The sequence below is a fragment of the Montipora foliosa genome, chromosome 1, assembly GCF_036669935.1.
Source record: "Montipora foliosa isolate CH-2021 chromosome 1, ASM3666993v2, whole genome shotgun sequence".
Classification (NCBI taxonomy): domain Eukaryota; kingdom Metazoa; phylum Cnidaria; class Anthozoa; order Scleractinia; family Acroporidae; genus Montipora; species Montipora foliosa.
Window position 1 is genome coordinate 25,299,676 of NC_090869.1, and position 15,000 is coordinate 25,314,675.

General features: G+C 43.9%; 1 protein-coding gene across 5 annotated transcripts in view; it reads left to right on the top strand.

Annotated features, from left to right (window-relative positions):
• LOC137994670 (kinesin-like protein KIF15) overlaps positions 1-15,000 on the top strand; it is a 95,047-nt gene that overhangs the window by 43,989 nt on the left and 36,058 nt on the right. For all 5 annotated transcript variants that reach the window (XM_068840290.1, XM_068840283.1, XM_068840276.1 and 2 more), the window contains 11 exons: positions 589-769; positions 900-976; positions 1,193-1,230; positions 1,661-1,764; positions 3,447-3,626; positions 5,271-5,480; positions 6,030-6,155; positions 13,252-13,310; positions 14,016-14,079; positions 14,184-14,271; positions 14,436-14,465. In XM_068840290.1, coding sequence (XP_068696391.1) covers positions 589-769; positions 900-976; positions 1,193-1,230; positions 1,661-1,764; positions 3,447-3,626; positions 5,271-5,480; positions 6,030-6,155; positions 13,252-13,310; positions 14,016-14,079; positions 14,184-14,271; positions 14,436-14,465 — 1,157 coding nt within the window. The remainder of the gene's footprint in view (positions 1-588; positions 770-899; positions 977-1,192; positions 1,231-1,660; positions 1,765-3,446; positions 3,627-5,270; positions 5,481-6,029; positions 6,156-13,251; positions 13,311-14,015; positions 14,080-14,183; positions 14,272-14,435; positions 14,466-15,000) is intronic.

A 15,000-nucleotide genomic window follows, 5' to 3' on the forward strand; every position in this document is an offset into this window, starting at 1 on the left:
TAACAGGATTCTTTTACTTTTTGTACATGTACATGAATTAGAAGAGTTTTCTGAAATAGGTCTTTTGTCTGGAAAATGTTACTTTGAAATTTAGGTGTTAAATTTTGTTAGTCTGTTCAAGTAGAATAGCATCTAAAATTCAGGTCAGCCTGTTGTAGTCTTGGGCCCAACCAGGGAGAGTTATGATAATGCAGACATCAAGCCAGGTTTTTTGATGCAGACGGACAAGGGCATAATTTATGATCAATAACTATTATCAAAAAATCTATCAAGGGTATAAAATTTAAATTTTAATCATCATTCATTTTTACAGTGAAAGGATAAAGTATTTTTTTGTTGTAACTTTGTTTTTTGTAGTCCCAGAGGAATCTAACTAATTTGACTGTTAGTTCATTGGAAAATACTGCAAATTGAAACATTCCATTACCATGTCAAAATACAAACGCTGTTCCAGTAACATTGTGAATGATCATTGTTCAACGCAAATATCAATTTTAGTTACTTTTGGTTAACCTTGATCAGGTGGCTTGACAAGGGAGAAATTTAGTTTGACAATTTGTTTTGCCTTTTGTATTTTATTTTCTCTAGTGGGGAAGGTGATAACATTAGGGTGTATGTCCGTGTCAGGCCGCCAAGCAAGCATCTTGAAACAGACGTTGACAGGACTCCTTGCTTGGAAGTAACATCGGGCAATACAGTTGTATTGCACTCGAAGCCTGATGCCAAAAATTTTTCATTTGATCATGTAGCAGACATCAACACAACTCAGGTATTTCAATTCTTTTTGTTTCTTTTTGGCTTATGTGCATTCAGTGAAAAAAAGACAAAAAAAAACCAAAATAAAACAGTACAATTGGGCATGGAATTCAAAATTTTCATTTCCCTTATTAAAATAATAGGAAGAAGTATTTGGAGCAGTTGGCAAGAAAATTGTAGAGGGCTGTGTTGCTGGTTATAATGGAACCATATTTGCTTAGTAAGTAATAATTCATACACTATTTTACATTCAGCGAGGCCTGTTAGGGCTAATTTAGCCAGTTTCAACAGAATCTTCAGTCATCTGCTGTGGATTACCTTGAAAAAACAAACAAAACATTGCCATTGAATTCTTCCAGAACTTTCACTTAAAAAAAAAATCATTACTGATACTGGTGTTCATGCTTGCACTTTTTGTGGTCCTTTGTTTTTTCAGTGGACAGACTGGTTCGGGAAAGACATTTACTATGCTTGGTGAGTTGCAAATCATTGTCCACAGCATTATTTTTATCAACCACTTCCTTTTCAATATATGTGTACATGTACATGTATTTCAGAATAGTTCAAGTGAAATCTTATTAACATTAAAAGTCAGTATTTTGCTCTCAGGACGAGGACATTATTTTGTTTTACAGTATAGATTAAATAATTTACATGTAGTTTTTAGAGTTCTAGGCAGATTTCAGATTTTTTAGATTTAGGCATTGTGTTTTAGCTATCCATTCCTTATTTTCTGCAGTAATTAAAATTTTCTTCTTGATTACTTAACCATAACCATTTGCATTGCCATTAGTTAAATTTTGTTTTCCCTCCCCCTCTTTCCTGTTGTGTGGTGACCCCTGCCATGTTGATCTATTGTTATCTATTTTGGGTAGTTCTGATTATTTTCTTTTGTCTATACTAGGGCCTGCTGAGGGTGAGGAGGAGAGCTTCACACATCAGCTTCGAGGGGTCATCCCACGTGCATTTGAATATTTATTCAGCCTGGTGAACAGAGAACAGGAAAAGGTATTTATTCAGGGGTAAAATCTGTTTGCATTAAGTGAGTTTTTCTGCTGGCTGAGGAATAAATAAAGCAGAAAATGGTTTTCTCACACAGCTGGGAGAATGGGGTCCAGTGTGTGTGGGGTCTTCAGGTCACATGGTTTGTTGGAGGCTCAGTTTGTTTTTTGCCATCTGCCATTGCTTGACCTGCCCCTCCCACCCACCCGCCCCTCATGAGTCTTTTCATTGCAGCTTTGTAGCTTTTTTTAGGGTGTTTATCACATTCCATTCAGTTTGAAAACTGTGTTCATGGTTTTTTCAATAAGGTATATTATGATTATGATGTGTGTATTACATTTTGGTTGCATGGTCTGCATGGTCGGTTTGCTTGGCTCCCAGTTGTGTGAGAAGATATCTTCAAAATAACTGACCACTTTAGATGCACTTCTGGCATTAATTTGTGCGGTGGTAATCAGATTAAAATCTATAATGCACTCTAAGGATTTAATAGATTTTAAACTCATCACAAACAGGTGAGCTAATGGGAACTGGCATTTTAACCCATTGACTCCCAAGGTTTCCCCATTGATGCAAGGTTGCTGCCTAACAGTCGCCCGGTCGCCTGGGGCACCTTACTTGCGAGCGCTGGCGACCAAGTTTCTGAACGAGTAGCCCCAACGAGCGCCTAACTTATCACAAGGTGATTCATCCTTACTTTCTTGCTGGAGATTAAACGATGAAAAAAGACGGCAGCCAAGCAAATTCCACAAATAGATGACTCTTTGATTATAAACATAACATTGCTGAGGGCTTTTGTAGCGTTACCTCCTGGTAGAGCATGGAGACTGGGTTGCAATGTGATTCCCAAATATGGAAAACCGACCTGATCATACATTCCCTCTGTTTTTAAGACTACTTGTAAAACGTGGTATAATATTATTTGTAATGTGGTTTCTTAACCTTGAATTAAATGCTGAAAGAAAATATTTCATGGTTTGGTGATGTTTCCGTAGATAAGCCGCACCCACATTTTTTATTTGAATTTTTTGAAAAAAGGTGCTGCTTATATTCATGGACTTTCACGGTACTATCTGAGTTACTTTGGGGACTGGTGTGGACAAGCTGGTTTGGTGGTAACTAGGAAGCTAAAGCTAGAACTGTTGGCTTGAAGCCGTGCTCTCAGATTATGAAAAAATATTAGTCTTCCTCAGTATGAATCACTGCTGGTAAAATTTGGCAGAGTGAATGTGTGTCCCCTCTTTCCCCATTCAAAGTTGTTGGTCCCGCTTTGCCATCAATGTTGTTAGTGGGTGGTGAAGATTGAGGGTGTGGGCAAAGCAATAAGGGAGACCTCATTGAAGCCCAAGTTTGTTGTCAAAAGTACTGTCCCATTAGTGCTGGAAATAATTTCTGTATCCACAGGACATATGTCCTTTCAAATCTTCCTTTTGGTCGGACATTTGCCAAATTGGACCGGACATAATTTATTGACTGACAACACCTTGAAGAAGAGAACTCAAGATGTGATAATGAGATGTTCAGTTATCATGTCTGATCATAATGTGAAATTGGCCGGACATTTTCAAAATTTGGTCGGACAATGTCTGATGACCGACTGTTATTTCCAGCACTGGTGGGATACATGTTTAATGTTTATTACTGGTGCTTACCGACTACACTGTACACTTGACATCTGTTTTTTTTAGCATGGTGAACATGTGGAGTTTCTTTGTCGCTGCTCTTTCCTTGAGATCTACAATGAACAGATATTTGACCTACTGGATCCTGCATCTACTGGACTTTCGCTACGAGAAGACATTAAGAAAGGAGTGTTTGTGGATGGGCTGCTTGAAAGAGATGTTGCCAGTGCCAGAGATGCCTATAGGGTATATAATAGCAATGAACCCTCATTTTCTTAACGAAAGATCATTACAGTTAATGAAACAGCTTGCATAGAAGCCTGTTCAAAAATCCAGGATTGATCAGGACTTCAACCCTTGACTGTGCGATTGTACTGCACTTGCTCTACCACTGAGCTATCAAGCCATTTGGGAGTTGGTCAATTTATTTGTAATAATAATAATAATAATAATAATAATAATAATAAAAATAATAAAAATAATAATAAAAATAATAATAATAATAATAACTTTGTTCATTTAACTCAATGAAAGGGAAGGATACCAGAGGTTATCCCTATCGAGGGTACCTGATGTAACTGACTGAGAGTCGATTTTGATGAAGGAGGAAAACCTGGAGAAAAACCCTCAGAGTCAGATTGAGATCAACTGAAACTCAGCCCACATGTGACCCGAGGCCAGGGTTGAACCTGGGTCGCAGAGTTGGGAGGCGCGGTTGATTTGAGGTAAAAGGGCCTTTCAAGCATTCAAGCCTGCATTTTCCAGTCTTGTTTACAACAAAGTCTGCTTAAGCTGTAAATCATTAACTGTAATGTCCTTTTTGAAAGAAAATTATTGTTTCCTACACTGTCTGTGTATCTGTAGTTTGAATAGGACTTTCATATATTCTCTTCAATAAACAGGCTCTCTACAGAATGTACATGTTGGTTTAACTAGTTGTAGTTCACCATCAATAGAATCTTAGGCAGAGTGAAGAGTTTGGCTGCAGAGGCTTGTTCCCTTCAAAGATATCAAATTATAGTGTTAAAAACCCATTGCCAATTGATGAGCTTGGGAAATAATGCCTCAAAAGTTAGGAGGGAAGGTCCAGGTCCAGCAGGGAGGTATCCATGGCAACCCTGCAAGTGGGAACCACCCCAGTGGCATCTGCTAATAGACACCTTTACACTGAACTGGTCCAGGGGAAATACATGTACTTACCTCCAAAGATTCGTACACAAAGGCACTGATCTTTAACAATCACTAGAAGGCAAAGCTTTTCGTGAAAGCCCCTGCAAATAGCCCACTTTCGATATATTGAAATTCAGTTCTTAACAGAAGGCATCATCTCGAGGCTCTGGGGAATAAACTCTTACAAATCCTGATATTTATTTCCCAGAGCCTCGAAATGACGCCTTTTGTTTAGGACTGAATTTTCATATATCGAAAGTGGGCTATTTTAAGGGTGCCGTACAGGTCATGAGCAAAAATGGGCAGCATTGGCTCGAAGTTAACCTTGCCTAAATTACATTTAGCCACATATAAAGTACATATTTAACGTTACCCGGAACTTTAGTGAATTGAGAGTGTACCATTGTGGATGAGAAACAAAATTTTAAGATCTCAAGAAACTGTGTTTAAAAGAGGAACATCCTGATTGAAACCCGGTTATCTAGAAATTTGCGGTTGCATCTACTGTAATAATCTTGGAGGTGTTCTGGATCACTAGTGTTGACTTGTGCTTATAATAAAAATTAATGTTGTGTTGTGAACAATTTTTTGCATTTGTTGATGTAGTTTCTGACTGGTGACACTCTGCCAATGGCTTTTGGTTTGAACTAAAAAGGGATCTAAAACCCAAAATTAGTTAATTGTAATAAACACAAGTCAAGGTACATGTATCTATGGCAGGTGCTCAACTCAGGATGGTTGAACAGAAGAGTTGCTTCCACATCTATGAACAGAGAAAGCAGCCGCAGCCATGCTGTTTTTACTGTAACTTTAGAATCAAAGGAGCGCAAAGCTGGTATGGCTAGCATTAAAGTGTCTCGACTTCACCTTGTGGACTTGGCAGGGTCTGAGAGGCAAAAGGATACTCATGCTGAGGGCGTGCGACTAAAGGTAAACTATCATCAAATTTTTTTTCATCTAGAGGATTCATTTTATGTTTAACATTCTTTCTACCAGGAATTCTTGATATTTGTTCATTCTGTTACTTCTTCCTTTTCATTTCTCTTTTGTCAAACATTGACAATCCATTTTACTGGTTTGACAGTAAGTTTCAACATATAATTATTTCAACTGTCAAAATATAATCCTAAAACCAGGCTAACTTTAGCTGATGATTTTAATGATCCGTGATTTGTAATGGATTTGCTTTTAGTGTTGTATCTGTAACTGTGTGAAACATGTCGGCTATCACGGTCCAGTAAATAATAATTATTGTTTTGTTGGTAATAATAGGCCCCAGTTGTTCAAACAATGGGTAGCGCTCTCCACCAGATAAATCACTATCCAGTGGATAAGGCATGGCGAAACCAATTGCGCTAGATCCAACAGATGATATTGATTTATCCTGTACAGTTCTTTATTGTCTTTTTGCACAAAAGGTTCCTACTTCCTTGAGAATTTAGATGCTAACATTTGCCTTGCCTGTTGTTTCTCCCACAGGAGGCAAGTAGTATAAACAAATCACTCTCAGCTTTGGGCAATGTGATAATGGCACTTGTTGATATTACCCATGGAAAAACCAGGCATGTTCACTACAGAGACTCCAAGCTGACCTTTCTCCTAAGGGTGAGTACTTAGGTTTAAATATTCAGTAGCATTTTTTTTTTTCGTGAAAGGACAAAAGCTAACTTAAGAGTTGAAACTATAATGTTACAGTTAACAAACCAAGCATTTTTTTCATGAGGATTATTATGTTAGTTCATGGAGATAGTTTTGATTTTGGAAACAATTTGCATGATACTCTAAAAACTTGCGTTGGCTGAAATGTAGATGTGAAGTACACATGAGTAGACTGCGAGCAGTCTATCTTTTGCTCAAAAATCTGCTGACAGAATGTGATATGCAAGGGGCAAAGCCGTGAGATGCGAGGAGCGATTCTCGTGCTGCTTGCGGCTCAAGGCTTCGCCCCTTGCATATCATGTTCTCTCGGCGGATTTTCAAGCAAAAGAGAGTGCTCACAGTCTTAACATGAGAAGAGTGATTTTCTGGAAGATAGTGCTAAGGTCCAAAACATGTACCTTTAAGTAAATGATATAGGTTAAGGACGTTCGCGCCCATTGCTACTGTGCATCTTTTCGCACATGTCACGCACACGTCATGCATCGTAGACCACGCAGGTAACCACGATGCTAAAGGCTCAAAAATTTTCCAAAAGAATGGAACATGAAAGTATGTGGCATCATGGGATAGCTGTGGACCCAGGTCTTCTCGTAAATGTCACGCAATAGCGTGACAGTGCGAATAGACAATCGCTTTGAGAACTTTGCAGCGATTTTACTCTCTTGAATGCTCGGTGACCCCCATTTTTCTTTCCGTAGATCACTTCCTTTCTTGATTGTCCATTTTAACAAAAAACAAAAAAAATCTGTACGTGAGAAGTTAGAAATATTTGGCCTTTTATGCACTCGTGCGACCGAAGTTTTCTTTCTTAGACTAATATGTATCGTTTTTCAAGGTCTATTTCACCTCAGAAAAAGACATCAGTTGCATAGGTTAATTTAGTTATATTAGTTATGTTGAACTGAGTACGTTTACCTGATCTAAATTTCAATATAGTTAAATAAAATTTAACATAGTTAACGACTAGGAGCTAGTCTGGTCAGTAGTGTTTTGCAGGCGGTTGTTAGTGTCTTGGCCGTCTGGTAGCGTTGTTCAGCGTTTTGGTGCGTTCTGTAGCGTTTGTTATAGTTACATGGTTCACGACCGGGAGCTAGTCCGGTCAGTAGCGTTTTGCAGGCGTTTGTCAGCGTTGTTATGCGTTTTTGTAGCGTTTGCAGCACTCTTTAGGTTGGGGGGGCCCTGGGGCTGACATGGTTCAGCGGTATTCCTGCGTAGTGCATGCGTTGTCCAATGTGCTTGCAGCGTGTTTGTTGGCGTGGCGTTGTGAGTCGGTTTAGGAGTTTAGTGGTTCTCGGCGTTCTTCTTCTCGCTTCGTTGGCTATCTCGGTCGCTGTCCAGGTTGAAATAGAAGTTCTTCGATCTTCGACCGTCTCCATCTCGTCTTCACCGCCGTGTTGTGGTTCGTCTTACCTTCTCTTGTACCAGTTCCGATAGTCGGCTCGTCGCTCAGATAGCGTGGCGTTTCTTTGGCGGGCTTAGTGTAGCGGTTCCCAGTTGTGGTCAACAAAAGAAAAACAACAATAGAGAAAACACAAGGATTTCTTCCGTCATCGACCGTGGTTTCCTCGCCCTCTGTCGTGTCTGTTGGTTTGTCTGTACTCGCTCATCGCTCTTTCGTGCTTCGGACCATCGTGTGCTCCGATACGTTTATTTTGGCGGGCTTAGTGTAGCGGTTCCCAGTTGTGGTCAACAAAGGAATAAATTCTAAGGATTTCGTCAGTCATCGACCAGGGTTTTTCTTAGGCGGATGTCGTGTTTATTGGTTTGTCTTTCCTTCACTCGTCGCTCTTTCGTCCCTGGACCGTAGTGTGCTCGCCGATCCGTTAGCGTGGCCAAAGGATTTCGTCCTTCATCGCCCGCGGTTTTTTCTCGCTCTCTGTCGTGTTTGTTGGTTCGTTTTTCACTTCTTTTTCGTGGTCGCCTCTAACTCGCTCGTCGCTGGTTGGTGTTCGATCATACATCATGCCGAACCCACCTCGTTCAACCAACAATAGCTTGTCCGCTGGACTTCGTTCGGAGGACATACCTCTCTTGTCCCCCGCGCCGATGGTGGTTTCTACGGCTCCCTCTGGCCCCGTGGCGCCTTTGGCCGTCGATTCGATCGCCGAGGCTGTTGTTCGCGCGCTTGGAAGCACCCTTCCGACTATCATCTCTTCAATTCAAGGGAGCGCCCCCTCGCCATTACCCCCTTCCGTCCTTGGCACTTCTGTTGGCGTCACTCCATCTAGCTCCTCTGGATCGACTGCTGTTTCTTGTGATGTCAATGTCTCGTCTATGGCTTTTGGGGCGTCATCAGGTACGTTTACTTTGCCGGCCTTCATTCCTACCTTTTCTCCTGTGTCAGCCATCACTGACTCAAGCTCGGCCCGCTTCATGGCCCCCATTACCTCTCCATTCGCGAGTCCCAGTGTATCCGGCAGCCTGCCAAGTTTTGGTAACTCTGGATCAGTGCCTACGTCTGAGAAGGCTTTCATTGTTGGTCCTGGTCATGCACCAGTCCCGGCAAAATTGGCCAAGAAGATCATCGAGGGCCAGTTCGTGGAGTTGGCGGATCTACTTACAGTCAATCTCCGAGCTGGGGATCAGGAACCACAGACCTTCCTGGAGGGTAAACTCCTGGTGTCCAACGCAAAACGCAGGCAGGTTGAAATCAAGGATATTCTTACTTGGACTGAGGCCTTCACGATTTTCCAGCTGGTCCTGTGTGCCTCTCACCCCCTGCGTTGGTTAGACTTGACCAGATATAAGCTGCTCATTATTCAAACAGCCCGCCAATATCCAGGTCTGGCTTGGCTTGAATACGATCTGGCCTTCAGAAGGGATGCCGCTGCCTCGGGCCTTACGGATTGGTCCAAAATGAATTTGGATCTGTATAGTTTTCATTTGCGTTTGCCAGCATCGTCCTCACTGCAACCAAGGCCGTCTTCCCTTTCCGGGTTTCCTCAGTCTTCCTCAGACAGCCCAGACTCCCACCGACGCACACCATTCTGCCATTCCTGGAATGAAGGGAAATGCCGGTGGCTATTTGGGAAGTGCAAGTTCCGCCACAACTGCAGCAATTGCGAGGGAGAGCATACCAAGGCTAACTGCCCCTTTCCCCGCTCAGCTGGATTTCGTTCCCGTTCCCGCTCCCCCTCCCCTGGAGGGAGCAGGGGACAGTACTGAGGGGCGAGGTTCGCCCAGTGTTGTGTTTGTACATAGTTTGAATGATGTGATTGCGTTGCCTCGCCAGCCGAATGGATTGCCTCAGTTGGCAAAGTTGTTTTGTCCTGTTCCAGTTTCAGTTCCAGTCTCAGTTCCCGTTTCTGTTCCAGTTAAGCCCAGCGTTCCAGTTGTCTCTTTTGCCCCGTTATCTCCGGTGTCTCAGGTCACACCATTACAGTTGGATCAATTTCAAGCCGAATTATGCCACCATCCCAACAAGTCAGCTGTGGCATTTGTGACTTCTGGCATACGGGATGGATTTCGGATAGGCTTTGACCCATCCTTGGTGTCCCTCAAATCTGCATCTTCAAACATGCGTAGCTCTGCTGAGCACCCATCAGTGATTGACTCCTACTTGCAAGCTGAAGTCTCTTCTGGCAGGGTGGCAGGTCCTTTTCCAGTGCCCCCGCTTCCGTCATTGCAAATAAGTCGTTTCGGGGTGATCCCCAAAACTAATCAGCCTGGGAAGTGGCGTCTCATTTTAGACCTATCATCCCCAGAGGGGCAAAGCGTCAATGACGGCATCCCTAAGCCCCCGTTTACAGTTCAGTATGTTTCAGTGGATGCTTTCATTGATGGCATAATGTCTCTGGGTCGAGGAACGTTAATGGCCAAGTTCGACGTGGCCAGTGCATATCGGAATGTGGCTATCCACCCAGACGATCGCCCCCTTCTTGGCATGAAGTGGCGTGGGCAATATTTTGTGGATTTGGTGCTCCCTTTTGGGCTGCGTTCAGCACCATTTATTTTCACCGCCATTGCAGACCTGGTTGAATGGATCCTGGTTCACAATTATGAGGTTACATTTCTCCGTCATTACTTGGACGATTTCCTCACTTTGGGCCCACCGGCGTCCCCTGTGTGCCACAACAACCTTCAAACCTGCGTTCGTCTGTGTACAAAACTTGGCCTTCCCCTTAATCCAGATAAGTTGGAGGGACCCGCGACTCGTCTTACAATCCTTGGGATTGAACTTGACTCCGAGAACCTTCAGGCTCGCCTTCCGACTGACAAGAGAGATAGGATTGTTTCACTGTTAGATGAGTGGTCGGCAAAACGTTTTTGTAAACGTCGCGAGCTGGAATCCCGATTGGCCATCTCCATCACGCCTGCAAGGTCGCCCCACAGGGTAGGACATTCCTTCGCCGGATGATCGACTTGCTTTGTGCCTTTCGCCGTGATGATCACCCCATTAGGCTTAACCAGGAATTTCGGCGGGATTTAACCTGGTGGCGGGAACTGTTCCAAACTTGGGATGGCCTCAGTTTTTTCTGCATGCCCACATGGGCACCTCTCCCGGACTTCCAGGTCTCATCGGATGCAGCGGGCTCTTTGGGCTATGGAGCTATTTTTAAATCCCACTGGTTTGCTGGTGCCTGGTCAGCTGCACAAAGTTCCTCATCCATAGCGTACAAGGAGCTCTTCCCAATTGTAGTGGCAGCCTATCTGTGGGGCTGTCAGTGGGTATCTCGGCGGGTCGAGTTCTTTTGTGACAACGAGTCTGTGGTGGCTGTACTTAAGTCTGGCACCTCGCGGGACAAAAACCTAATGGTGTTGCTGCGTTATTTGACTATGCTGGCCATCCATCATTCCTTCTCATTTACAGCTTCATCTGTTCGAGGCAAAGCTAATCCAGTTGCTGATGCACTCTCTCGATTCCAATTTCAGCGGTCCAGACGCCTGGAGCCACAGGCCGACCCAACCCCGTCTCCTATTCCTGCTTCCCTTCTGGCAGCGCTTCAGATGCCTTGACTCAGAAGTGTCGGTTCTTACTTACCCAAGGTCTTGCACCTTCCACCCGACGAGTGTACCGATCCGCCCAACGTCGATTTACAGACTTTTGCCGCCAGGATGGTCGTGCAAACCAGGATGGCTCCATCCCCCCAGCCACTGAGGAGACTCTCATGCGCTTTGCTTCCTTCCTGGCCGACAACCTGAACCATTCCTCCATCAAGGTCTATCTATCAGCAGTGCGCTCCCTTCACATTGACCATGGCCTTCCCGACCCGCTAGTCAACTGTCTTCGTTTGCAGCGTCTGCTAAGGGGTATTAAGCGAGTTCAAGGTCCAGTGTCACCCAGGCGCCTACCTATCACCGTTGATCATCTGAAGGTCATTCAGTGCTCTTTGGACCTGTCTACTAGAGACCATGTGATGTTGTGGGCTGCGTGCTGCTTGGCATTTTTTGGGTTTTTGCGTGCGGGCGAATTCACGGTCAACTCGGCCTTTGATCCTCACACCCATATGACTGTTAGCGACCTGCAAGCGGACTCCTTGGTGAATCCCTCTTGTTTCAAAGTCCGTATCAAGTGTTCCAAGACAGACCCCTTCCGTGTGGGTTGTGATATCTACTTGGGGCGTGGCTCGGGCTCTGTGTGCCCCATAACAGCGTTGGGCACGTACTTGTCTCTGCGTGGGTCTGCTCCAGGGCCCTGTTCTTGTTTAGTGATGGTCGTCCTCTTACCCGGCAGCAGCTATCATCCTTTTTGCAGTCTACCCTACATGGGGCTGGGTACTCCGGCGCCTACTCTGGCCATAGTTTCCGGATTGGGGCGGCGACCACTGCAGCGGCACGTGGTGTTCCGGATCACCTGATCAAAACCTTGGGGCGTTGGTCGAGCGAGGCATACCAGATCTATATCAGAACTCCAGTTAGTTCCATTGTCCGTGTTTCCTCCCAGTTGGTGGCGTAACAGGTAGTGGATTTCTCTGGTTACCAGCGGGGGTGGGTGCCTCAGGTTTGGGCTATCGGGGGCTTAGGCCTAGTTGCCCCGAGCCCCCTTGCTCCGGGTTCTTCTTACCCGGAGATCCCTTCGGCATGGCGCGGGGGGCTCGTGGCTTGGTTGCGGGTTGGGCAGGCCAGTCGGGTGTTCTAGCGCCTTGGGGATGTGACTGCGGTTGCAGCCCCCAGGCTTCCTGGGCACCTACCCTCCACTGGCGACGTGGGCGTTAAATATAGTTAAATAAAATTTAACATAGTTAACGACTAGGAGCTAGTCTGGTCAGTAGTGTTTTGCAGGCGGTTGTTAGTGTCTTGGCCGTCTGGTAGCGTTGTTCAGCGTTTTGGTGCGTTCTGTAGCGTTTGTTATAGTTACATGGTTCACGACCGGGAGCTAGTCCGGTCAGTAGCGTTTTGCAGGCGTTTGTCAGCGTTGTTATGCGTTTTTGTAGCGTTTGCAGCACTCTTTAGGTTGGGGGGGCCCTGGGGCTGACATGGTTCAGCGGTATTCCTGCGTAGTGCATGCGTTGTCCAATGTGCTTGCAGCGTGTTTGTTGGCGTGGCGTTGTGAGTCGGTTTAGGAGTTTAGTGGTTCTCGGCGTTCCCTCCCTCTCCCCCCCTTTCTTTCTTTTTTTTTGTGCTCTTTTTTTTTTTGTGTGTTATTATTATTATTATTATTATTCCACTGAGCTATCTGGCTCAAGTGTGACGGGTGCCTTAGGGGGGCCTGGCGCGGGGGGCTCGTGGCTTGGTTGCGGGTTGGGCAGGCCAGTCGGGTGTTCTAGCGCCTTGGGGATGTGACTGCGGTTGCAGCCCCCAGGCTTCCTGGGCACCTACCCTCCACTGGCGACGTGGGCGTTAACTCATGTAGCTTTTTTATTGCTGGCAGTTGTAAGCTAAGATCGTCTTAGAGTAACGCAATCTTCTAAAAATGCACCTCATGATCTCGAAAACGAGCACGGTGACCCCCCATTTTTTTTGCCTTTTTGGCAAAAGTAGATCATTACCTTTCTGCGTGGCAAGTTTAAAAAAAATCTGTACGTGGGAACGTTTTGGGCGCGAACGTCCTTAAGTGCATGAATCTAACATTTACTGTTATTATTTACTTTGTCTTGTGCAGGACTCTTTGGGTGGAAATGCCAAAACCTATCTCATAGCGAATGTACATCCTTCTGCAAAGTAAGTTCCTTATCAGTAAGTAATGCACCAGTCAATGTAAATCACCCCCACCCCTCCCCAATCCAGGAAAAGGAGGGGAATTGGACAAAAGGACAAGAGAAACTGAGCTACTTTTCCTGCCCCCAAGGGCAATATTTCCATTCCAATGCCCCTGCTTGTTCCCACCTACCAGCAAAAGGATACGCAAATTTTGTCTAAAATATCACTAATAACAAAATAAAACAGTCAGCATGGTTTTCCATTCAGTGACTTTAATGTATTTTGGATCGCAAGCAAAATGTAGGCAAAACCAGATTAACAAGCAATGATTTAAACTCACATTTCTTTCTGTCTGTGTCTAGTTTGGTCCCAGTCTCGGTGACACAGTTCTATTCTGCAGTCCTGCATACCAGGGTAGTTTTGAATGTCATACAATACACTGGGTTTGTCCTGCTAATGACCTCGCCTTTCTCTGGTTGGGGGGGGGGGGGGGGGTGGTGTGGGATTTACATAGGCTTGTGCATAACTAATGACTGCTCTTATGATCAAAAATAAAAAAATGTTTAGTGATACCTGAGTTATCCGTTGGATAGTGTTATCCACCTTTTAAACAACTGAGGCCAGGTATGGAACAATTCAGCATCAAACAACTCGATACTGTCAGTGAGAAAAAGTTGTATTAAATGCAAATGCATTTGTTTACAGAATATTATCCTTTGATTTTAGATGTTTTGGCGAGACACTGTCCACTCTTAACTTTGCAAAGAGAGCAAAGATGATCAAGAACAAGGTGAGATTGAGCAACAAGAAATTAATGTACTTTCCTCTCCCTTTTTCAGTAAGGTATGGAGTTCTTTGAAAGATAAACGTTTTCTTTACTTTCCTAATCATCAGGCTGTGGTTAATGAAGATGCCACTGGAAGCATAACAGCTCTTCAAGCTGAGATAAAGAGACTTAGAGAGGAATTGGAACAAGCCAGAGGTGATTTTCTAAAATAATGGCATGCTTATTTTACAAAGCTTCATGTGATTTAAAGGTGATTTTTAAATCAGCTGCTGACTTAAAAAACTCTAATTACAGAACACAGGTCTGAAATGCATAAAGATACCGTACTTACTTTACCTCTACTTTTGTTTTATTTTCAGCTGGTATCCCTAAACAAATTACCAGACAAGGTAAACTTCAATAGAGTTTACAGGCCTCCCAGACGTCCAATATTTCCCATTTATCCTTCAATTTGTATAGGATCCTATCAGAAGCACGTGACCATGAAGCGGATAACTCGTAACTCTTTTCCTTGGAACAAAGCTGGGGATTTTACGACACCAATTTTATGCCCAAATATGGACAAAAATAAGTTCCAATCTGCACACGCGGGAAAATGCCCGAGCTACGCTACATCCAAATAAGGAAAATTTTAAAGTAAAAAGACCCCAGCTCTGAACAAGAATTAAATGCTTCAAGGTCATTATCTTCTGATCCTATAAAAGAGCCTATATTTTAAGAAATCCTCCTATATATCCTATAAATAGGACAATTAAAAAATTTTTAAATGTTGGCTGTAACCAGTCTCATATCCAACAAGCGTGAATGGAATAATAATTTCTTGTTTTATTAAATTTTTATCAGATTCTGAACGTGTCAGATGTTTTGCCCTGGGAAGTTTTGTTTCCCACTCACATTTTTCAGCTTGGCAACACTTGACTCAAT